Source organism: Eubalaena glacialis, chromosome 7, assembly GCF_028564815.1.
Source record: "Eubalaena glacialis isolate mEubGla1 chromosome 7, mEubGla1.1.hap2.+ XY, whole genome shotgun sequence".
Taxonomy (NCBI): domain Eukaryota; kingdom Metazoa; phylum Chordata; class Mammalia; order Artiodactyla; family Balaenidae; genus Eubalaena; species Eubalaena glacialis.
Genome location: NC_083722.1, coordinates 93,319,988 through 93,344,690, shown reverse-complemented (window position 1 = coordinate 93,344,690; position 24,703 = coordinate 93,319,988). Strand labels below are relative to the sequence as shown.

The 24,703-nt window shown below is 42.9% G+C and overlaps 1 protein-coding gene across 8 annotated transcripts in view; it reads left to right on the top strand.

Annotated features, from left to right (window-relative positions):
- Nucleotides 1-21,824, top strand: part of FOXP1 (forkhead box P1) — a 590,013-nt gene extending 568,189 nt beyond the window's left edge. For 5 of the 8 annotated variants that reach the window (XM_061197147.1, XM_061197146.1, XM_061197151.1 and 2 more), the window contains 7 exons: nucleotides 3,652-3,853; nucleotides 3,958-4,037; nucleotides 4,642-4,743; nucleotides 8,325-8,446; nucleotides 10,292-10,361; nucleotides 15,162-15,328; nucleotides 20,927-21,824. In XM_061197147.1, coding sequence (XP_061053130.1) covers nucleotides 3,652-3,853; nucleotides 3,958-4,037; nucleotides 4,642-4,743; nucleotides 8,325-8,446; nucleotides 10,292-10,361; nucleotides 15,162-15,328; nucleotides 20,927-21,071 — 888 coding nt within the window. In that variant the 3' untranslated portion in view covers nucleotides 21,072-21,824. Of the gene's footprint in view, nucleotides 1-3,651; nucleotides 3,854-3,957; nucleotides 4,038-4,641; nucleotides 4,744-8,324; nucleotides 8,447-10,291; nucleotides 10,362-10,484; nucleotides 10,584-15,161; nucleotides 15,329-20,926 lie in introns of those variants that run through there. The other 3 variants (XM_061197150.1, XM_061197153.1, XM_061197152.1) reach the window with 3 other exon arrangements.
- Nucleotides 21,825-24,703: the final 2,879 nt, after the last annotated feature.

Below are 24,703 nucleotides of genomic sequence, written 5' to 3'. Positions count from 1 at the left end.
TCCCTCGCAGGCTACAGTCGTGTTTAATTTGGAATCGGGGCTCCTTTGGCAAATTAGCAATTAGAACAATTCTGTGGGAATATGTATATGTGTCATTAGTTTTCCTGCAAATTAATAGCAGGGGCAGAGGTCAGGCAGAAATTTTCCACTTGACTGCAGTTCCTCTGTGGAGACTTGGCACTTGGTTCTGGAATGGCCACAGCTGCTCTCAGCCACCCTCTTCCTCTAGGAACTGTCTTTTAATTAGTTTACCTCATAGCCATCATTACAAATATTACTGCCTCCCCTCCTCGAAATAAAATTACTGTTTCTACAAAATATTCCAGTGACATCTTGCACCACTGCACATTGATGGTGGGGTCAGTCGAATGCAGCATTTAATCATTAGATCACCTCCATCCGCGTCTCCTAATTAGAGTCCTTACAATACATTTTTATCTGGTAATTAGCCGAGATTGGCTACTTCCTCTGTGGCTCATTAGAGACAGCCCAGCAGTGGGTGTGAATCACGGTGTCATTTGTCAAGCCTGGTAAAAAAAAAAAAACCTCCTCTCTGCTCTCTTCTGGCTTGGTGTTGATTTCCACTTGGTACCCGTGTCTCAGAGCCTCCAGAAAATTCAGCTGCATCTCTTTCTTCGTGGATCGTGCTAACCGGGAGGGATTTTCTTCTCGACTGTTGCTTTTTCAGTAGAAACAGTCCAAGTATTAAGGCGGCAAGAATGACATTCTTTTCATGTTTTATGACTTTGTACCCGTATCGTGGGGCTTGTCTGTTCTTGTAGGTGAGCTCCCAAGAGATGGGCCTGCACTTGCTGAATGTTTCCACGAGTTTGGGGTTTTGGCAATTAACTAGAACCCAGTGGACCTGGTGATCTTCCTCACAGAACTGGAAAGGAGCGTGCACATTTCCTCAGGACACTGTACTTATAATTTTCATTACCTTTTAAAGAACGCCATGGTGTTGAGGGTACTGTTCTTCAACCGAAGAGCCCAGAAGCAGAGTTAGTTCTCGGAATTGTTTTATGGTTGCTCTGCCTGTTTTCCTTTGATCAGTGTCTGCATTTGATGGTAAGCCCTTCGAGGGCAGCAGTTGTCTGTTCTGTTCCTTCTTTTGTCATTTCAGTTCCCATTGCCGTATGTTTGCTCGGAAAGATTTATTGAATGCCAGTTATAAGCAGGGATAAAAGCTAATCCCCAGGTCCCTTCCGAAAATGAGCATGCAGAAAAATAGTGTTTATGATTCCCATTATCTGGGCGTAAGGAGACTATTATACAGAGGGCCTAGAATCACCAGTGTGTATTTGATTTTGAGTCCAGGTTGTGAATATGGGCACGTTGTTTAATCTCCCGTGAGCCTCTGTTTGCTTATCTGTGAAATGTGAGTAATAACATCTCAAGTATTCGTGATGGTATGAGAATTCAGTGAGACCAGGCGGTGGCAGGGGGTTTACGACGTGGTTTTTACAAATGGTACCCATGACTTTCCCGAGCGTTCGGATACTCTTAAGCCTAAGAGCATCTGAATTTTAAAAGCTGTATATTTATGAGCATTAGCCTTTCGTGCGCTAATTTCCTTGACCCGTTGCCTGGGCTGATGCTTAGACACGCTGTTCCTGTACTTGGTCAGTGATGAAGGCCCAAGGCAAAGAGGAGGTCAGCCCAGCCTTCCCAGATCTGCTGCATCCCGTGGCTGCTACGCTAGACCGTTAGCACTTAGTTTGCAAATGTGTGTCATGAAGTCAAGTTTCCAGCACGAATAAAAAAGCAGCTCCCAGCATCTGCCCAGCTTGCTGGGGGATTCATAAGGGTGGTGCCATCTCCACAGCTTGCTCTTATCAGGCATGGGGGAGCGTGGGGTGTAGGGATTGGTGGTGGACGGGGCGGGGCGGGGCGGGGTGCGGCGGCAGCGGTCTGGTGTTGGCTGAGTCAGCATTTCAAGGGAGGGAGAAAAAGGAAAGCCCAACCAAAAGCTTGCAAGCCAGCGTTCAGTTTCCAGTGCCATGTTTACGTTTTTCCATTAATATTTTCTCAACGATATTTGATATTTCTCATTACTAGGGTATGAGTAAGGTTTGAGTCTTCCCAACAAATTAGAACTCTCTTTTAATCTGTTCTTTGATTATGATCTCAGAGGAATCTCATTTTTAATACTTTCCACAAATAATGTCTTGGACTTAGGACTGTTGCAGTGGTGAACCAGACTTAATTTGTTAAGTGATTCACAATCTGGTTTGAGATAGTGATACCAAGTAAGGCTACTTTGCCGAACTTTCTTGGATTGGGGGCAGCTACAAGTTCCTCAGAGGGCAGTTCTGGGTAAACTGTAAGAACTCTGTCGAAAACAACCAAGTTCTTCAGTGTAGCCAGACTTAATATTTCAGTAACAACGAGTTTTTGGAAAGGGGGACAGGCTCATGTTTCCAGTTATTAATAAGAGAAACACTTCAAGGTGCAGGCGAAACAGATAGAAAGAAAGAAAGAAAGAAGGAAAGAAGGAAGGAAGGAAGGACCGAAACAGGACTCGTTCATTTTCCTCTGTGCTCCTGCAAGTAAATAACTAGTGTGTATTTCCGGACTTGAAGCATTGGATTGTTCCATTTTGTTACTATGCATTTGAAACTGGAAGGAAAAAAATTAAAATGTTTTACAGTTCCAGATCTCTCCTATGCCATATTCTTTTTAAACAAATGATTCCAATCCTATATTGGATAGAGTTTAATGAAGGTGACACAGAAAGCTTTCAAAGATTAGTCTCTGCCAACTGATGGAACTAAATGGATGTTTACTGGATCGGTGCCACTCTTTTTAATACGAGTCACAGGCCAAACCTCTCAGCACTAGTTCCCATCCGTGAAGTTTCATCCTGGAGTTGACTTAGCCCATCCCAGTGTGGTGTAGCCAGTGGCTACATGTGGCTATTTTAGTACAACTTTCCTTTCTATTAAAATTAAGTAAAAACAGTTTCTCGCTTGTACTAGCACATTCCAGAAAGTTCTAAGAGCTCAGGTTGATACCAATGTATCCCAACTGGTGTTTCCTGAAACATGAGCGTTCGTGGGGCTATAAGGACTCCCTCTCCCCCTTCGAGGTTTACGAGGCATGGTAGGGTGCGAAGTCGTGATTAAAGAAATGTCTTGACCCAGAATTTCTCAGACTCACCAGGCTAGGGTAACCCCTTTTCTGTCTGTAAACACCTGTTCAACTGTCTTTGGGAAAAACCTGTCTCAGCAACAACAGGAAAGGAGAACATCGTAAGAGATATTATTTAATAACCTATATGGGGGAAAAATCTGAAAAGGAATATATGGGTATATATAGAGAGAGATATAGGGGGGTGTGTGTGTGTGTGTGTATCTGAATCACTTTGCTGTACACCTGAAACTAACACAACATTGAGTAAATCAACTACAATAAAAAAAATAAATTAGAAAAAAAGAGTCACAGGACAGGATGCTAGAAATTTTAATAAGTAAATAAAGTGAATGGTTTTTACATGGGATCTCGCCTCCTATTTCAGCTAATGATAAAAATCTACTGTGAGGCATAAAACTAGCCAGGCCTCCCCTGTGTAATTCCTGCTGCATTGCAGATGCTTTCTTGGTTGCTCTGTTTTTTCTGAAGGTCTTCTAAGAACTGTTCCTTTCCTCACAGCTGAATCTGGTATCAAGTGTCACACTCTCCAAGTCTGCATCAGAGGCTTCTCCACAGAGCTTACCTCATACTCCCACGACCCCCACTGCCCCCATCACTCCCGTCACCCAAGGCCCCTCCGTCATCACCACCACCAGCATGCACACGGTGGGACCCATCCGCAGGCGGTACTCAGACAAATACAACGTGCCCATCTCTTCAGGTAGGTGCTCCATTTTTGCCTCGGGGAGAATTGCGATCAGCGATGCTTGTCGACCAGCCTCTTTGTAAAAAGTGATAATTAATAGGACAATGATTCTTATTTAGCAGATATTGCGCAGAACCAAGAATTTTATAAGAACGCAGAAGTTAGACCACCATTTACATATGCATCTTTAATTAGGCAGGTAAGTAAATAACGCGGTATGTGAAATTATATCAGAAGGTATAGGTGTACATGGAAGTATTATATTGATGCAGTAGATTTAAAACCGTTTAGTATGCAAGCATGCTAAAACCTGTTCTATAAGGTTTTTTAAATCTGCAATATATAACATAATTGCTTTTGATTAAGTATTACAATACGATGTGATTATTAGGAAATTCATTTCACACAACAGTGAAAATGAGCCTGTTTAAAGATGGCAAGTCAATTATCACAAGCTACAGTAATCTCTGATCCCTAGAATTAATCTGAGCTCTAAATAATTACTGAGCTTTAATCAGCTAGTGAAATGTTTTGCATTTCTCTTTGATTCTGCTTTATGAATGACTAATAAATTAATATTTCTGTACGGAAACAGAAATAAAAACTCAAAACAATTAGATAATTCCATTTTGAATTTTGCTATTGAACTGGTAAATACAACCATTAATCTTAGATCATTTCGTGAAGCCTTCCTTAGGATTTAGCTGAGCATCACGATGATTTTATGTTTTCAAGAAACTGTATAATGACGGTTCTGTTGATTTGGTCATAAATTATCTTTCTCTGTTGCTTTTGCTTCACAGGCCATTCTCGAATCTCCAGAAAAGCAGCTAACACTAAATGAAATCTATAACTGGTTCACACGAATGTTTGCTTACTTCCGGCGTAATGCTGCCACATGGAAGGTAAGCTTTCTTGCAGGCCTGTTGAGTCTTGGATCTTGGCATTTATAGGAGAGAGTTTGTTGTCGGTAAGATGCAGGTGTTGTAAGTTACGTATATATTGTTTTGCTACATTCAAAGAGTCTAATTTATAGACATGCTGGATTGAGAAAATAATTCCACTGGGGTTAAAATGCTGGGATGGAAGACTCCCATTATGTTGGCATCAGATGTTCGGCTGGACCAACGAGTAAAATCATCTCTCTGGTTGGAATGTGTAGGAAGTTGTCTTGTGTACACAGACCTCATGGTTTTCAGTCTTTAGCCACCACCAATGTTTGCAGAGAATGCATAGATAACTTTTTTTTTTTTTAACCATCAGGAACCTGGAGAAATGATCAGATACACTTAACTTTCATTGGTTGGATATAAGCTCCTTAACCCATGCACTCCAAGCACTAGCAAGGTATATTGGAGTTATGACAGGAGAACCCAATATATATATTATTAAAAAAAAAAAACAAAAAAAAAACCCCTTAAGTCAAGAGACTGTCCATCAGATATTCATAGGCACTCTGGGGAAGAAAAGTAAATTCTGAAATATGTGACTTGACTGTAATAGCATTTGCTATCAAACTGGTCAGATTCCATAGCTCCACCTGGGATGCCCCCAGCAAGGCTTGGGGTCACATGACATACCTCAATCCCAGTTCAGCAGTTGGTTCGTAGGTTCGGTTTGTTAGTAGTGATTCCATTGTATTCGGTTAAGCCCTCACCAGTTTTTGGATTTTCCCACTTTAAATTTCTTGGTTTTTAATAGTTTTGCTTTAGAAAAAGGGGCAGCAGATACAATCTGAGAGTCATATTTTTTTTTGCACCTTTAGTATCTAGAATTCTTGTAATCCCTAAATTCCAAGATATTTAGAAATATTTAAAATGCAAATATTTTTGGATGTTTTACATGTTATTATTAGAAATATGATAGGGATTTATTATAGGATGCAAGGAAAACATGCTTTGCTGGAAATACAGGTCTTCCTTGCTACTTCCGTAATTTATGTGGGAGAAAAACAACAGCAAAAACAGAAAACGCATTTCCTCTACTACATTCGTCATAAAATAGCGTTTTGAAAGAAAATGAATATAACCAAAGAATTAATTCATCAACCTTACAGAGCTGGGAATTATCTACTATGGCCCAAAGTAGCTTTTTTATTTCCATTAAGACACACGGGCGCTGAAGGAACCTGGGTTCAAAAATCTTCCCTTCTCTTCCTCAGCCTGCCTTGAGATGTAAAATAGAAAACAGTCTTCAGCTGTGAATGCTTTTCAGAATTTCGGAAGTATAAGCATGAAGCAGACATTTTCTTCAGATTGCCTTTTATAAATAGCAAATGATCAAGTTTTAAAATAATTACCCGTTATGAATGTGATATTTAAGCTCAGATCTTCAGATTTAACTTTTTCATTTTCAGAAACTGCAGGAAAAAGTGCCCTTCATATAAACAGTCCTAAATGAAGTATTTAATGACTCATAAATACGTATAATTTCCTCCATGTGTCCTTATTTGTACTGTCATCTTAGACAGAAGATAAAATGCCCAGTGAAAGTGATGGGTGGAAAGAGTTCACTCAGCTTTTGTGGGAAACTCTCCATTTCCAGTTGCTTTTGCTTGGATGCACGGTCTTCGAAAACAGAACTTAAGTTTTGACTTTACAGTTTTATTTACGTGGCTATATAGTTCAGACAGATCTATAGCAGTCCTGTTTTTCAGACATGGCTTTACAATGTACAGTTCTGTACATTTTGTTACTTACTGGAAAACTTAGACAGTGATTAGTGTCTGGACTTTTTTTTTTTTTTTTCTTTTTTCAGGAAATTTGGTTTATTTATTTATTTCAGCCTCCTCAGTGTCATTGTAGGAGATAAACCGTAGACCCTTAGCATCCTTTATCCTCTGCCTTCGTGCAATATTAAAAAAGAAAGTGCCCATTTAAAGACCAGACTACAGTTTATACACCAAGAAATTTGTCCTACCAACTGTAATTATAACATGCCCAACATTTTCCAGAGATGTTTGTTTTGTTTTGATGCAGACCTGTCAAACCTGTTTGAATCAGGGGTGTCCCTTCGTAGTCAGCTGGAAGTCTGAACCCACCCCAGTTATGCTGACATTCCTCAAAAATTCCTTGAGGATTTGTCCTGTGGCTTCTCCTTGTGAGCAGTTCATCATGCCATGTGATAACACATCTCTCGTCACCTTCTAAATATTCCATATCAGACAAGAAAAATCACCATCCTCTAGCATGACTCCTCACAGAGTCGCTAATGGTGATCATCCAAAAACTGAAACACCTCTCAAAGTACAGATCAAGATTTGCCCCGTGGAAGGATGAAGTATGTCGCAGGTTAAGGGGAGGAATACAGACTGTGTAAGCAATAGCTGCAGATGGATTGAGGGACTTACAAAGGGATGTGAGGTGTGGTGTAAGGATCCACTTCTCCCGCCCCTGTTGTCACCTACTCATGCCCTATAAGAAGAAAGTTGGCAGTAAATGATATGGGTCTCTTTGAAATAGCCTCATGCCCAGGTTTGAGTGTCAATCACGTTCACCCAGGAGAACTCAAGAGATGAAGCCATGCTTGTTACTGTACCTAGTGTAAGTAAGGGGTGCGGATTATTCCTGAAACTCAGGAAGGATGAGATGTTAAAAACTCTTCTTCACCCTTCAGTTGAGACGCTCCTTTGGTAGATTAGAGATGTCAAGGGTCTCAGTTTAGGAGTGACCGGAAATGACTTTGAACCCTAAGAAAGAAACGTGTCTATGGAAAGAAACCATCGACTTACTAGAGTATCCTCATTTTGCCATTGAGAGTTCTACTCATGGGGTCCTTTGGCATTTTCTCAGTTAATTAAAAGCACTTGCCCATAGCAAGGGCCAACATTTATATATTTGGGAAGGTAAGACCTAGCTTGATAATGGATACTGATCCACTGGGGGTCATGTCACTGCCCCCCCACCACCAATCCTATCAGCTACAGGAGGTGACACTCTCAATGGTAGAAATCCAATGTCAATTTCTTCATAATAAACCTGAGCAAATGTGTCGAAGGTGTTAAAGCCAAAACTTTGACGAATTAAAAAGAAGCAAAATGTATTTAACAGTAGTAATTATCATCTTTCATGGTTTAAAATAATTAAAATAAATTACCCCTTTTGTCTGAGAGACAAGTGGGTTTAAAAGGGACGGTTTTATGCTTTACCTGTTTCCTGATTTTTGAAGTCGTATTAACATTACTTTTATATTTTGGCCGTGAAACCTATTTGGGGGCTAATAGGCATATTAAAAAAAAATCTTTCCTCTGCTTAACTGTTCACCAGAGACTAGACTAAAATGCCAAAACACAAGTAAGTAAGTCATCATTGCGGGTTTTGATTTTGGAAGAGGCCCCCTTCACCACAGGAGGGTCATCCATGGGGGTGGGAGCTACAGTTCTCGGGGACGGTTTTACAACTGTGGACTGTTAGGCTGAATTTACTGCTGTTTTTGGAGTCTTTTCTTATAGAAAATGTAAATGTTCTCTCTTTTATACTTGCTGCAGAATGCAGTGCGTCATAATCTTAGTCTTCACAAGTGTTTTGTGCGAGTAGAAAACGTTAAAGGGGCAGTATGGACAGTGGATGAAGTAGAGTTCCAAAAACGAAGGCCACAAAAGATCAGTGGGTACGTCCACCATGTTTGAACTTCTTAGCCTAGCTTGGATTGCGCTAACAAGTGTAACGTAGAGGCTTTTGGCTGCTAGATGGTGTTAGACCAAAGAACTGGTTTCACGTTGTCTCAGTTAAGGGAAGCAAAAAAGCATTTCATCCCTCCTGTTTTGTATACCCACCAGTCCCCCTGCCCTGCTTGCTGGTCTTTGTTGCATCCCATGCTAGTAGCTTTTAGGTGGCAATGCATATTAACCCTCACAAACCATTGGCTTATGCTTATTGCATTTTATTTTCTTTCTCCTGTTCCCTGTATTGGATGTCTGTTCTGCCCCCAACCCCGCCTCCTTTTGTTGCCACTTCATCTCCTTTGCCGCTGCTCCTATCCCAGGGTGCCATTCGCACCAACCTCTCACTGCATAAGTGCTTTATCAGAGTAGAGGATGAGTTTGGGTCCTTTTGGACAGTTGATGATGAAGAGTTTAAACGTGGCCGCCATATTCAACGAGGCCGTCCTCGCAAATACTGCCCCGATGAAAACTTTGACGAGCTTGTCGCACAGTAAGAGCCTTTACTTGCTTTTGTTTTTTGTTTCTGCTGTTGCTTTGGCTTTGCATGGTTGACTCATCCCATGATAGTTTTGCATTTCACCACGTAGCAGTGCCACGGCTTTCTGCAACGGAACTAAATCGTGTGATTTGTACATGTATTTCTCTCGTTTCTCTTTGGAACACCAGTGCCTTGAATAATGCTTTTTTGACGTCTTTAATGCAAATATCGGTTGGCTTTTGATTCAGCAGCTTTACGGGGACCCTATAACTCAATGCTTTTGCGTGACCCCTAATTCCTCTAAGTGAAGAGGAAACTTCCTTCTTTAGAGTTAAAATGTGTATTTACTGGGATAGATTTCTTCTTCTTGGCTCACTCAGTATAACGATATATAAATATAGTGAAATGAATGCCAAAAGGGCTCCAAGCATGGGAAAGAAATGGAGAACCGTGCATCTACTTCCTTTAGGGACCACTGGGAAACGGACATAATTTCCCGCCCCCCCCCCCCCCCCGGAAGCCACCCCTTTCTTTCCCTCAGTAGCCTCCTGTATGATTTTTTTTTTAAGTATTTGTATCCCTCCTGGCTACAGCTGTCCTTAAAACAACATCTATCTTGTCTTCATTTGGTCGGTAATGGGCACAGCATCAAATTATTCTCGTACCCTCCCAAATTGCGGCTGTGCCCGAAGGACTGGAAACCAGCCTCGGCTGCCTGACCCTCCCCTGGAGTAGCCTTCTCTCCATCTTCTTTTGGCAATAAATGAGCCTTGAAGATCTTTTCTTCAGAGCTACCCTGCCGTTCCTCTAGCATTCATTCTAGAATTCAAATCCTGGAGAAGCTTAAGAGGCAAGATTCCTCCCGCTGGCTCCCAGGAAACCCTGCCGGTCTGCTTGCTGACTTCCCCAGCCCGAGGCCCTAGAGCATCTGCCTTCCTGCTGGAGTCCGGGGGTGGGGGGTGGGGGGGTGGGGGGGGTGGTTACTACCCATTTACAGGGAGGTAGCTGTTTTGTGAGACAGACAGACAAAAGTTCATCCGTGGAGGGAGTGCCCGAGGCGATGATTAGTTAATCCAGAATTTTACCCCCAGTTTGCTTGAACGGCAAAGTCTCTCCCACCCCGGGGCGGGGAGGTTCACACAGATCAGCCCCACAAAGCCAGCGCCTAGGGCGAAACCCACCTTTTCTTTGGTTTTCTGGCTGGGGGACATTTCTGATTTGGAAGGATAGCGGCAAGCTTAAGACGAGACTTCGCGAAAAACTCGGGGGTTGATTGCGTTTAACTTTGAGTTTTTATCTTTCTCTTATGCAGTAACCCTTCCCTTATTAAAAACATGCAGACCAGCCACGCCTACTGTACACCTCTCAATGCAGCTTTACAGGTAAGATTAACGGCCGTCCCGACTCTGCCGCGGAGCCACATGGCTCCCGCACTCATTTCAAAATATATTAGCCTCGCTCTAATTAGATATTAAATTTTAATTCCGTTAAACTTTTTTCTTAAGTGCACAAAGCATCGTACTCCCTGGAGGCAAACACGTCGGGCTGCTTCAGCATTAGCAGGATGCTTAGCATTTTGAATATTGTGGCAAAAAAATTAAAAGTTCACTTATTAATATTTATCAGCAGTATCATAATTTCCATCCTCTTATTTCAGAATTTCACTTGAGGCAAAAATACCACAAGTGTAATTACTCTAGCACAGCTATTAATGTGCTGGATGATAGGCCACTGTGTCACATGACCTTCTATTGTTCACGGGTTTAAAGAGAAAGCAGAGCTCTTTTTTTTTTTTTTTTTAACTTCTGCTCCTTTTTCTTTTAAAGTCTAGTTTAGTTTAGCCTCTTTTCGCTGGGGAGAGGGGGGTGGGTTCGGTTCGCTTGGTAAAAGTAAACTGTTTTTGTTCAAGCGATAGAGGTGTTGAAGGAGAAACTCTTTAGGTTTCCAGCGGATTGCTCAAGGTTACGTAATAAGCTCGCAGAACGTTTGTTTGTTTCCTACTGACAAACCAAGCCCTCCTCACGTAACCGGCGTTGCCAGGGGACGAAGCCACGGGGATTGAGCAGGAGGGAGGTTACCACCCAAACGTGAGTTACCAGGGCAGCTCTGGCATCCATCAATCAAGCCTTTGAATTAGCGCATATTTCTCCGTTACCCAACAGTAAAGTCATCTCCTAAGTCGAAGAGAAGACTGTAGTGCACTTCCTTAAGGTTTACCTGGGTATCCCCCTCCAGAGTTCATAGGTAGGCAGGGTAGGGTCCTTTGGCCCGTCCGTGGTCCTGTTGGATTTTGACCCACCTAGATTGTTCTAGACCACAGGCCAAAGGGATCTCGGTAACTTAAATGACAACAGTCTACACAGATAGATCTGACGTATGGGATCCTATCCCGTGACAGACCTTTGCAGCATGTGTTCTTGCTACTTCAGTATGACAATGTCACGGGCTCCTGCAAAGGGCCGTAACGCACAAACAGACAGATATTAAAATTTTGTGAGGGAAGGGTGCAAATGAGAAGTCTAAAAAAGGCTCCTTAAGGGATGCTAATGATGCAAACTCGGTGGAGACGCTCAGCGTTCAGGGGAACAGAGTGCAGTGAAGAGGCGATCAGGATGGGAGCTCTGGCTATTCCTTTTTAACAACTATTTGCTGAGCACCTCCTCTGCGCCCTAGAGAATCGTTTTCCCAGTTCACTCAGCAGGAGCTCGAGGCTCCCGAGGATGGATGATATGCCTCTTATGCAGTTTCAGTTCAGAGGCCAATTCACTGACCTTAGCTTTTCAGTGTGTGTGTGTGTGTGTGTGTGTATATATATATAATAAAATTTTTAGCCTGAACCAAATTTAATAGGAGGAACTGCTTTCTGAGTTTAATTACTTGTAGTTCACACAGTAACTTTCGAAAAGGAAATGAAAGCACGCTTAGATGCCGCCACTGTAAATACCGTTCATTAGTAACTTATTATTTTCCCTGGAGTCTTGTAAAGCGTGAATTTAAAGGCCGCTCTATCTGGAATCGTATTAAGATCACAGGCACATTTTACATTCATGAGGCGGCAAGGCCGAAAAACAAAACCAACACAACAGCAATCCACCAGCAACGGTGATCCTCTGGATTCTCTTCTCAACTCTGTGACTAATTTCAATTAGGATGCTTTATCATTACAGAAGTGTTCGTGTTTGTTTCACCTCTAAAACATTTGCTTCTGGCCTCCTCTGCACCCTTTCTTATTTTCAGTGATAGCCCCAAACTCCTCTCCTGCCGTTTTCCAAGAACACTTGATGTCCATCCTGCAGTGAGGTGAATACATGCATCTCAAGTCACGATTTGAGGAATGGATCTTTTTCCTCTCCTCTAGGAGTCTGGGTCCTGGGTCAGTAGACAGTCCCCTAGGACAACTTTCTGCTGTGCAAATTAAATAAAGAGTCTACCAGCAGGCCTTCCCTTCCCGCCCACTGCCATTTTTCAAGGCAAGTAAAAATAATAGTGGAACAACATCTTCAAAAGATTACTAGAGCAACATAACGCGTGATATACAATATATAAAATAGGACAGCCGAATCCACTACAGAAATAAAACATTGGACTCGGGACAGATTGCATTATGCTCTGAAAAAGTGAAGTAACTAAGGGTAACCGTAAAGCTTCGTATTTATAGACTGCCTTTCCCCCCGGGCGTCTCAGAGCGGTTAACAAACATTCCAAGAGGGACAGGACTTAGGGACTTCTGCACCTTGACTTAAGGACCTTCGTTCTTTTTTTTTTTGGCAGAGGGGCCAGTGTGATATGAAACCACGTACTGTGGGCATAGGACCACTTATATAATTAGGTCCGTTATAAAAATTGTAAGCCTCCCCCACCTCCGGCCCCCTCTCCTAAACAGACAGACAGACATCAACGACCAAAAAAGAACCACTAGGTTAGACCTAAGCCGTTGGTGAAAATTTTTCGAAGCTCGGGTGGGTTGCTTTGCTCCCTCGCTCAGAGAATGTCCAAGAGGCTCTATCGTGAAGGAGCCACCAGGTTTCTCTTTGCAGCCCACTTGATCATTTTTTTTTAAAGGCGACCAGGCTGGTTTTTTTCATTTACATCTTTTTTGTCTGAGAATCAAGGGATCAGTGTAAAATGCTTACCTTTGGATGCCTTTCACCACTGTCAGCCCAGGTTTTATGATCCAGTCCCCATCGGCAATGGCTTTGCCCTAGAACGCGTTAAGAGCCACGGAGAACGAATCATCCCCAAAAGGTTGCCCTGTACGTGACCAGCTCGTCCCAAAGACTACATCCTTAGAAACATTTCCCATTTTGTTTTTACTTCTCAATCTTTCTTTGACTTGAGAAGCTGCGAAGAAACAAACACCAAGCTAGAGAGGGCCCCACTTTCGCCACATTCTGACTGCAGCAGTGAAATGGCTTTGTGGTATTTCCAGGAAAAAGAGACTCACATGATGGTCCCAGCAGAACTTCCATGTCGGGGAGAGGCAGGACCACTGTGCTGTGTCAAACAAAGGCAGTCAAGATGCTTTTCCAGCTGCACCTTGGGGCGGGGGGAAAACTCGGGCAACGGGTCTGTCTTTTCGCTCTGCCAAAAAAGAAAAAAGTGCTTTATTGCAGTTACAAGAGATCTGTTGAAAAAAGTACTTGATGCAAATTATTTGACAAACTGTAGGAGAGTGAGGAATGTTCAGATGTGCTGTTCATCAAAATGAGTTCACCACATTTGGAAATGAAAACAGGATTTTTTTTTTTTTCCATTTTTTAAAAGAAGGCAGTTGTTACACAAATTCAGAAGTGGAGGGAAGGGAAGGGAAAGCCGTGGGCTTGCGCAGGGCCTGCCTTTGAAGTAGTCCCTTAGCCAAGGCTGCGGTAGGTGTGGATGGGGCATCCATCGCGGGGCTTGGATCGCTAAGGCGTTTCTGGCTTTGGAGTTTGTACAGTGAGTGAGACTGCGATTGTCTGCAGCCCAGCTTTGTACGCGTCCTCTCTTGGTTTTTGGCTCTTACTGTCTCACCAGAGCCAGGATTTCTAGAATAGTTTGGACTCGCGTATAGACTGGCCAGTTGGAGTCACCACACCAGATTGTCTTGTGATTGCACGTTTTTCCTCATTAGGATGGAAAACCAGGCATAGTGTAGTCTGCAAGAGGACCGTTTTGATAAATCTGGGTCTAATTACAGCCGCCAGTTTTTGAACGTCTGTCCTCTTTAGTAAAATGAAAAGTCACTGGGTCAAGATCACGACCCAAATGCAACAACATGGCTACTTGAGCCCAGTGATATGTCTGACTATTATCCGCATCTCAGACTGGGGTGGTCATTCTGTTCAACCGCAGTAGGATAAAAAAAATGAGCAGTATCCCACCATAGAGTTTATGATTTCTTTCTTTTCCCCTCCATTTCCACACTTCGTCGCTGACACTCGCTTGGAGGGAGGGACTTTGTCACCTTCAATAAGGATGTACTTACGTACCCAAAAGAAATACGATTTACAGCTTCCTTTTGCCAGAGATTTCTTTCTTCTTCAGTCCTCAAATTCCAGGTGATTGATTGGTCAGAGCCTGAAAGATGACCTAGAGTTACCGTTCAACCAGTTATCTCAAACTACACTAAAAAGATTCAAAAATAATTAATTCCAACGGAAATGATGGGGGCAGGGAGATAAAAATGGATTCCACTTCTATAATCTCTTCCTTTTCTGTAGGCTCTAAGACAAATGGTTATGGAAGCTCTCATAAGTTTGGGCTCTGCGGCCAGAGTAATCTGCTCAAATCTTTAATATCCAATACTGGAGTCATCGAAGTGGATAAAGAAATGAAAATCCATTATATGTCCCTGTGATCTAGAAATATTCCGTTCCTCTTGAAAAAAGGCATCAGACGGAAACCTTGTTACTGGTAGATAGCCTTGTCTAAACCCATGTGCCTCTACCCAGCAGGGCTGACTTGAGCCCTCGCTCCCCACGGGTGCTTTGGTGCCTCCAGCTAGCTCTCTGAGACCCAGCCTGGGCTGTGTGTCAGCAGCCTGACTTGTAGAGCACAAATCCTTCTACACCTATTAGAAACTTGTCTTTTCCAACCGTGCCAGAATGACGTGAAACCGAAGATCATTGAATCCACCCATAATTGATAGCTTCCCCGTCTGTGTACACGCTTGTCTTCATAAATCTTCTCTCGGTTGATGGCAGGCTTCGATGGCTGAGAACAGTATACCTCTATACACTACCGCTTCCATGGGAAACCCCACTCTGGGCAACCTAGCCAGCGCCATACGGGAAGAGCTGAACGGGGCGATGGAGCATACCAACAGCAACGAGAGCGACAGCAGCCCGGGCAGATCCCCTATGCAAGCCGTGTGAGTACCCGCCACCCCAGAACGCCTTTGCCGTCGGATCCCGGTCCCCCTGTTCTAGGTGCACACCAGCCCCTTCTCCTCTGGCGGCTTTTGACACCTTTTCTGTAACTTCTGATTTCCTAGAACCCAGATAGAAAGTGGGTGCGTCCAGAAACCTTTAGCTCGGTTCGCACCTAGGAGGACCATTTACTGACGTTCCCGTTACAGCAATAGGCTTCATGCAGCCCCACGAGTGCCCAGGGCCATAAAATGGGTGACACCTGTGCTTTTTGCCTTCGCTTGCTCGGCTCAGGCCATTATTTCAGCCACATTACCTTTTCCTCCTAGCAGTAGAACGCATCCCGGTGACAGAGTTCTTTGCTGTCTGTCCACCGTGCGGGCGGGCTGAACCTAGCAGGGAGGCAAAGGATGCTTGTTTACTTGGTTACGTGGTACACGGAAGCGCGTACGAAGCGTACGCCGAAGCGTCATTACCAAGCACTGACGATGGCACGAACGAAAGGCGGCGTGATTTATAGATTGCTCTTAAAACATCAAAAGGAAAATTAATAGCATCATAGCAGCAGACGGCAGCATAATGAGCACGCCTAGAAGCGTACGGAGTGCGGGACGAGGGCCATCCCAGGCTGCGTGTGCGTGGCATCGGGACCAGGCACACCACGGGCAGGGCTGTGCATGGTGCCCCTGTTGGCTGGGTGCTGGGAGGCAGGCGGGGTGACGGTAACAACTCCCTCTCTCCCAGGAAGAGTTTTCAAAGAGCAAAGAAAGCACATTTCCCCGAGAGGATTGGCGGGGGATGCTGTCGAATGACAGCCTCGGGCTTTTAGCGAGTCTCTGCGAAACCCGCTGCCCGCTTTAAAGGAATAAACCTATTCAGTGTTGACCATGCTGTCAGCTCCTAGAAACGAACCCCTTGTCTACAGTGTTTCTGAATTCCTGACCAACGTCTTATTTTTAAGAGCATTTGAGTGATCAGAATGGAAAATATGACCCGTGGCAATTAGCAAGAGCATGAACTGGCACCTACCAACAAAGGCAAAAATGCTGTCTGCCAGCATGGGTAAATTGGTGGGTTTGGAGGAATCTGAAATTTGATTCTTTAGCATTTGAATTGCATGCCCAAAGTGCTTTGAAAAGGACCTTTAAAGATGAAAATAATCGTTTTAAATTTATAACAACAGTCTCTTAGCATTTACTCCACAGCATTTTAAGAATGTGTTTCTCTCTCACGCTGCTGCTGCCATCGATCATCCTTCGTCAAGGAACCTGGTCTTTCTGACTTTATTATCACACCCGTATGCATCTCGAAATCGTTGTCACGACAGGAGTATTTACTAAGATATTAAGGAAGTTCAGAGCACATGTAAATTGGCATGTGCGCTGCTTCAAGGAATACTTACTGGAGCAAAAGCATCTGAAGTTACTGAGTGGAAGAGAGACTGTTTGTTTGTTTGTTTGTCATAGTATCCATAGACCGCTGACGTTTACTTGATGTGTGTTCCTATTATTTATAGTAAAAAGGATCGCTGGAAAAAAAGAAAATAAAAAAGGTATTTGGGTAAAACCTCTCACAGCAGTTTAGAGTGAGGCTAATTTTGCTGTACAAGATAGAGTCACTATAAAGTTATTTCAGACTTTGAGTTGACCCCAAGTATTACCAGAAACCTTGTTTTACAGCAAGCAATCAGCCTAATTTTTAACGAAATGAAGGTTTTACTGGTGTGCGTGTGTGCGTTTTGTCTTTAAGAAACCCTGCATAAAGATGCCCCAAAGCATACTGTTTTATTGCTCAAATCTCACAGGTTTACACTAAAATAAATTATTTTGCTAAAAATAATTGTTTGTCATCAGCCCATTCCCTATGCCTACTCTCGGTGTTTGTTAGAGATGCTTAACTCTTTTTGATCTCAAATTTCCATTAAGCAAATTCTATAATGACGTTTTCTTTCTTGTCCAACGTGCATTACTCTGCTGTGATGCAGCTTGTTTCTCACCTGTTCTGTTCTCTTGGAATAAATCAAGCCATAAACTCTACAGCAAGGCTTAAAGGGCCTCGTTAATGAGGCAGCCCAGCTACTATCCTGTCGAAATAGAACTTCTTACCCTTTCTGTGACACTCAAACACCACAACCTTTTTGTCTGTCTCTTGAAACAAACGCTACAAAGTAGTCACATAATTATGGCTTTGGGGCCTTATACTTTTATCCTGATAGGGGCTAAAGGAGCTACAAAGCAAAATACTCCATGCTGTGCCCACACCCTCTGAACACAATGCCTTTAAACACCAGTCAGGTTGCCTTAAGAACTCTTCTGTTCCCAGAGTAGCTAAACAAAGGAATTACTCAGATGTAAGAAAGGAAATGTGGGGTTTTGCACAGTTATTCACTGGGAGCCCTTTCGGAAGCAGGAGTCGGAGAGAAAGGCATGGGGGGGGGGGTGACCTGCAAGGGTAGAAGGCGCCACGTGCAGCTCCATCTCCCAGGAGGCACCTGGGAGACCACGAAACACAGTATCTTAAGCAGTGTGCATCTTACCTGAAATGGATCTCGCATGGAGGTCCTTTCTCTAAAGCCCTGCATGCCTGAGTTACTGCTTTGGCCCCACCTTAGGGGAGGAAGGGCCGGGGGGTGGGGATCTGCTGGTATCACGAAACGTCGTGAAGCTGGATTTCATTTCTGTGGAGTTTTAAGAAGCCTTAGTATCTCACCTGGTTGTGTTGTCAGGTTGTCACGCTGTAGACCTGGTCAGTTCACCTTTGCTGGGGTTCCACTCGGCAGTAGGTGCTGGGATTGAACTAGCGTGCATAGGGTCGTCACCTGTGTCTTTGGGACGGAAAATAACCTTCCTGAAGTTGGGTTGCAAATTTCAGGGGAAAACAAAATATTCTCTCCTGTGAACTCTACCTTGTTGGCGGGACTTGGGGGCGGGGGGGGATTTTGTTTTGTTCTGCCTGGCAAAACATTTGTCCGAGTCTAAAATTACAAAGCAAGAACTTCATGAAGACTCGCCAGTCTCTTCCAGGGCCCAGCACCCCTCCCACCCATATAGCCTTGTATCATCTCTGTCATCAAATTCAGCTCTGTAAACCGGAGAAGATGAATACATCTGGTAGTTTAAAAAAATGAAAATAGGAAAATGTTGATCAGGGAAACACAGCTGACTCTCAATCCAGGCTACATACAACCCAGCAACACTCCTATCCAATCAGTGTCACAAGAACCATGTTACCAGAGGACAGGAGGGGGGTGATGTTCGAAGTAACAGTACTCAATAGTGCAAATATGAAACTGAAACATGAAGAGATGTGCACCATCGTCAGTCATCCAAAAAACACAGTTTACGGTAACCTGAGCTTTCCTTATTACACCTGCTGTGATGTTCTTAAAAAGCAGTGCTTGGTGCTGATGAGGTTGAGTCTAAATTGATAAAGCTTCTTTGGCAGTTAATATCGCACTAAATCATAAGAACCGTAAGATGTTTTCACCTCTGCTCCAACGATTTTATTCTTAGAAATTTATCCTAAGGAGGTAAACCAACAGAAATATGGATAAAAGCAGTCACTGTGTTATACAAAGAGCAAGGCGGGGGCGGGGTACGGGGGTGAGCGAAAGACAATCCCCAGATGCCCAGTATTAAGGGACTAATGTCATCACACTGGGATCTCATAGCCATAACAATTAAAACTGTAAAGGTAGCAAAATAATCACATTCTTGCTACGTGTACAATATGTAAAAACACGGCCCCAAATGGGAGAGGATAGGCAAAACCAAAAAAGTCTACCTTAATTAGGGTTTATGGGTGATTTTTTTTTTTTTTTTTTTTTTAAGGAATAAAAATCAACACACCTAACTCTTCCCAAAAGAATATAGGGGGTCCTACCGGAGCTGACTTCCCAGGCAACGCGATGTATGCAGTCACGCAGGATCCCACACTTAAAAGTTTTAACTCTCAGCTGTTTCCGTCTTGAAATCCTCAACGACTTTTTCAAACACATTTTCACTTTGCACTGGGCTCTGCAAATTATGCATCCGGTCCTGGATCTTGATGCTGAAACACAAATAAATAGACCCATTAAAAATCTAAAAATAGATGGAGCCAAACTAGTAAAACATACTCTAATAAAACTTGGGTATATTTCGTTTTGCACATAGGTTGTAAGAATACGAGCCCTATTTTTTAAAAGCTATTTATCCCAACATCTACCCCCAAACACTCTCTAGGCTGTGCTAATTTTACAGTCAGTTGGTCTTCTGGAGGTTCACGTGTCAAGGGCAGTCCAAAGCACTCCTCTGTTGATTTTTCAAGGGTTCAAGTGGCCTTCGGGGTTTGCACACAACATCAGTTATTTAGGAAGGCCACCATCCCCAGCACCTCCTCTTATTACTAGTAATACTTGATAACGTCAATGAAAAAAATCCTCCCTTCTGCAGCCCGTTCCTGCAGTGGGACTTCTTTTTTAAAAAAAAAAACTTGAATGGTTCTTTTACGTATCAAAAGCCCCGCCACCGAAAGTAATTTGTATTTGCAAAGGATCGGTTGTAAATATGATTTAGGAACAACATTTCTCAAATGTTATCGGAGTGGTTTCGCGTGGTCCCCCGCAGGCCCCTTCGGGTGAACCGTGCGCTGGGCTATAATGAGCAAGTTGGCAGATCTCATCGGAGCCCTGCGTCCCGGTGGCCGCTACCAGCCGGGCCTCATGTTTTGCCTTGTTTACAGCTGACAGCGTTATTATTCTGATCGGGGCTCTGCTTTCTTATCGTATTGTTGTGTTGAGCGTGCCTTTTCCTCTCCGTTTGTGTTTCCTGGCAGGGCTTTTCTTGCCTTATTGACAGTTTGTAAAAATATGCATTAATTTGGAGTTTCCAGCATGTATCATGGTGTCTCTCTGCTGTGTTTGCTTGAAGTTGATTAATGATAGACCCTCGCTTGGGGTCGGTCTCCGGAGAGTTCTTTCACAGGTTCTGCATGTTAACTAGCAAAGCAAGGGAACACACAGCAAGCCGTGATTAGCCCAGCCTCCTGCACATAGTGGTCCCCACAAACCACTGTTGCGTTAACCGATTCTTGCTTCACGGGATTATTTGAAGATTTGTATTCATCCACCCAGCAGGCCACTACGGGGCCTGTTAGCTGACACTCAGAGGGTGGTCCTCGGACCCCAGCAGCATCACCGGGGAGCTGGTCAGAGATGCAGAGTCTCAGGCCACACCCCAAACCTGCTGAGTCACAGGCTGCATTTTAACCAGATCCCACAGTAATCTGTGTGCACATTACAGTGTAAGAAACGCCACGGAAGGAGGACACGCCCACTGAGCTTCTGTCCAGAGACCCTTCTGTGATGATGGAAATTTCGCCCTCTGTGCTATCCAACATGGTAGCCGTTAGCCAACACATGTGGCCCTTGAGCACTTGAAATGTGGCCAGTGTAACTGAGAAATGGAATTTTAAATTGTCTTAATTTTCATAGTCGCACGTGGTTAGTGGCTGCTGTGTCAAACATCACAGCCCTAGACTGGGGATTTTGTGTTACCCAAAACACCTGACTTACCTTGGGTTGGGAAGTCCCCACGGTGAACCTTCTTTTGTCTTTCCAGGCATCCTGTACATGTCAAAGAAGAGCCCCTGGATCCAGAGGAAGCTGAAGGGCCGCTATCCCTAGTGACAACAGCCAACCACAGTCCAGATTTTGACCACGACAGAGATTACGAAGACGAACCAGTAAATGAGGACATGGAGTGAACATCTGGGCAGGCCGACCCCAAGAGCGCCAAGATTGGGGGCGGGCACACAAAACAAAACACGTCAAAAGTTTGCAGTGAAATCGTTCTCCATTGGTTGTACAGTCTGGAGGATTTTTCACTACATTTTGACAACTCTGCAATGTGTTAACTCTTAGTGCCATCAAGAATCCCATTTGGGAGTATTTTTGATTTTTCTACTTTTTGTTGAAAAAAGGAATTTGTACTCTGTGCATTGGATGGACTTGTTTGGTACTGGGGATTTTCCTCTCTTAACAGTCAACATCAGTGTTGTAAATTTGCTAAACTGATTCACTTTTAGCAGCAGACTTTGAACTGCAGTCCTGCCGACATTGGACATTGAGGACGCCCAACTGAGCATGTGCACCTAAGCTGCAGACCAAGCCTCTGCCCAGAATTCAAGGATTCCAATGGACGACCTATTTGCACAGTACTGCATGTTGATTATCACTGCCTTTACTCCATTTTTTTTTTTTTTTTTTTTTTTTTGCTTCCAGTTGGGATGGGGAAGGCCTTTGTGTGTGTATTGGGGGGAGGGTTTAAAAATAATTATCCCAAACTTTTTAATGTATTGCTCTATTTTTTTTTTTGGCTTCTCCTATACCATTTTAAGTTCTGACCTCAGGCCTCCATTCGGGCCCACGGCCTCTTGGAGGCTTCAAGTTTTCTGTACCTTGTGATGAATGTTAATAGGTGTTTTTATTATACGAAGCTGAATGTCATTTCTCGTTCGTAGTTTTCTGTCACTCATTCCATGTCCCTTCAGACATCACCACTGTTTTCTCGAAAGTCAGAAAACATTCCGTTTTGATCTTTTGCAAAAAGGTCCCAAATGCTGCACTCTACACGTGAAGGTCCTCTCACCCAGATGTGAAGTTCCTGCCAGAAAGAGAATGAATGACAGAAAAAAAAAAAAAAAATAGAGACACCCTAGGAACCATGCAGATTCATTCCATGAAGCAGTATTGGAAGGTTCGGGAAGGGGGTTGTTTCAGATTTTCCTTTTTTTTTTTTTTTTTTATATTGCACCTACCATCATTCTTAATAAATGCCACAGCATTTACCAGCACAAGGAGACATAGGGAGCAGCCCCCTTACCCCCAAACCAAAAAAAAACAAAAAACAAACTCTTGCAGTAGTTCGACTGACAGTGGCTGTGGCAGCCCGTCCCTGGGATGACCTAGTTGAGATGGGCCTCAGGCTCTCGCAGTTGTTAAAACCAGTGTGGGTTGCTTTGTTTGCAAAATGGCCCAAAAGCTGGCTTCCCTGAGCAACTGTGCTGAAAGTCGTGGTGGCCCCAAACCGAAACATCCATTCAGACCTGCTTGGTGGCATTCATCTGTTTGAATGCAAATTAGATTTCAGATTGAACTTGCTATGTGAGTTAATGAGGACTGCGTTCAGCAAATGCTAAAGTGTTAATTTCCAATGTGCAGATTTGGTACAGCAGTTCAGCATGTGAGGCAATATCATCCCACCAACCCAGTCTCAAAAACCAACAGCAGAAGATATCAGGTAGATGGGGGCACAGCTCAGCCCTGGGCTTTTGGGGAAACAAACATGGCGCACAGAACATGACAGTCATGGGTCAGTACAGCCTCGGTCCTTGGAACCCCTGAACGCTTCCACTCTGCACCCCTTTCCTGTCACTCATTTATTTACCTAGGAGTGTAGCTTTTGTTTTAGTTTAAGAGCCTTTTGGAGCTTAATTTATATGCTTTGTACCTCTTTTTTTTTTTTTTTCCCCCCTAAAATTACCAAAGATATTCCACAAAGGTAAATTATGTTCTCTGTTTTTATGCTTTATCTGATGAAGCCAAATATCCTCTTCTTGTTGATCAAAGGAGGCAAAATAATTTAGAGGCAATTGATGAGATATAGGCTATTGCTAACTTAAGAGAACTGCTTCTTCATCATAGAGGACATTTAGAAGACCAAGTAGGTAATGGAACCAAAGTTGTTACTTTTTTTTTTTTTTTTTTTTTTTCAGTCCTCAGTTTTGGTTTTTGTTTTTTCCTTCTGTACCTCTACAGAGACCAAAACACAATCTTGTAAAGAGAACTTACGGGGCTACTGAAGAGAGAAATAGGACACAGTATTAAGGGAGCAATAGAAAGAAGGGATTACCATCTCCAAGAAAAAAAAAAACAGTGTACGGCACATGAAACTTCGGGGGTGTCCAGTCTAGGAGACAGTTAAGATAAAATGAAGGTAAAATTCAGAGAGAACGGAACAGCTTCCACAATTGAACTAGACCGCGTAGTAGGATTTCTAGAAGACTTTCTTTTTCAAAGAAAGATTGTATGCCACTTTTGTTTAAGGACTGTGCTATGATCACTGCATTCATTTGGGTTTATCTTGGCATATATATATCCTCTGGGTTTTTGTTTTTGTTTTTTTTTTTAAAGGTTTCCGTTTTTTCCTTCCTTTTTTCCGGATTAGGCTTGCGTCAGCATTTTTCATTTAAAAAAAAAAAAAAAAAAGTAACGTTCCCGTCTACTCACAAGCTTGGTACAAAAACTTCTTTGGCAGTTACTTTTGAAGCTTCACACTGCTTTCTCTATACAGAGCAGTCTGTGGTCACTTGAGACTTACTTTTTTTTTTTTTTTTTTTTTTTTTTTTTTTCAACTTTTCCAGGCAGCGTCATGATGTGCAGGCAGTAGCCAGACAGGGTCATGGGAAGGGGGCCCTGTGCTTCTAAACTGAGTGGTTGCTGGTTAGTTTGGTATTCAAAAGAGGATAAAAATCTGGTAGATTAGTTCATTCTCAGCATGTGTAGCTAGACATGAGTAAAGTTAACAGCATGAGAAACTGTTAGTACGCATACCTCAGTTCAAACCTTTAGGGAATGATTAAAATTAAAAAAAAAAAAATACATTTCACTCAGTTGCACTTAGTCGTATGTCTTGCATGCTTAGTCTAAAGACTGTAGCAAAAAGAAAAAAAAAAGAAAAATTAGCTTTTACATATCTTTGCAGGTATCACAGCCTTGCAGAAGAACCAACTGAAAAAAAAAATTTCTCAGGCTTTACAGCAAGCAAACTTCACTCTGATTTTTCCAATTCTGATTCTGTATCCCTTGGGGGTATCCCAGTTGCTTCTTTAGGATGGGGTTTATTATGTTGTACATATATCCCGATGTGTCTGTGTGACTCTTTGTCTTTTTTGGGGGAGGGCGGAGGGTGGTTCTTTTTTTAGATATTGTTCCTAAAAAGGAATAAATGCATACACCTGTTTGTCAAAACACCTTTGCTTTTTGTGCAACTGCTTTATATTAACGATACTTTAAAAAAAAAAAAAAAAAGCTTTGGAAAAAAAAACTACTGTATGTAATGGAATTGCAGAATATGCTGCACATGTATTTTATTTAGTTATTCTTGCTTTCAGAATATTGGATGACATTTCCTGACATGTGGGAGGGAGAAACTCCCAAATTTCTTTTTTTTTTTTTTTTTTTTGGCTTTTAAAATTGTAACATAGTTGACAGATTTTTTTTTTTTTTTCTTTTTTCGTGTTCTCATTGATCAGAGCATCTTGTACAGGTTTTTTTGGTGTGTGTGCCTGCCGGTGTGAGTTCCTCTGTTTTTTGATACATTCCTATCCCTTGTGTT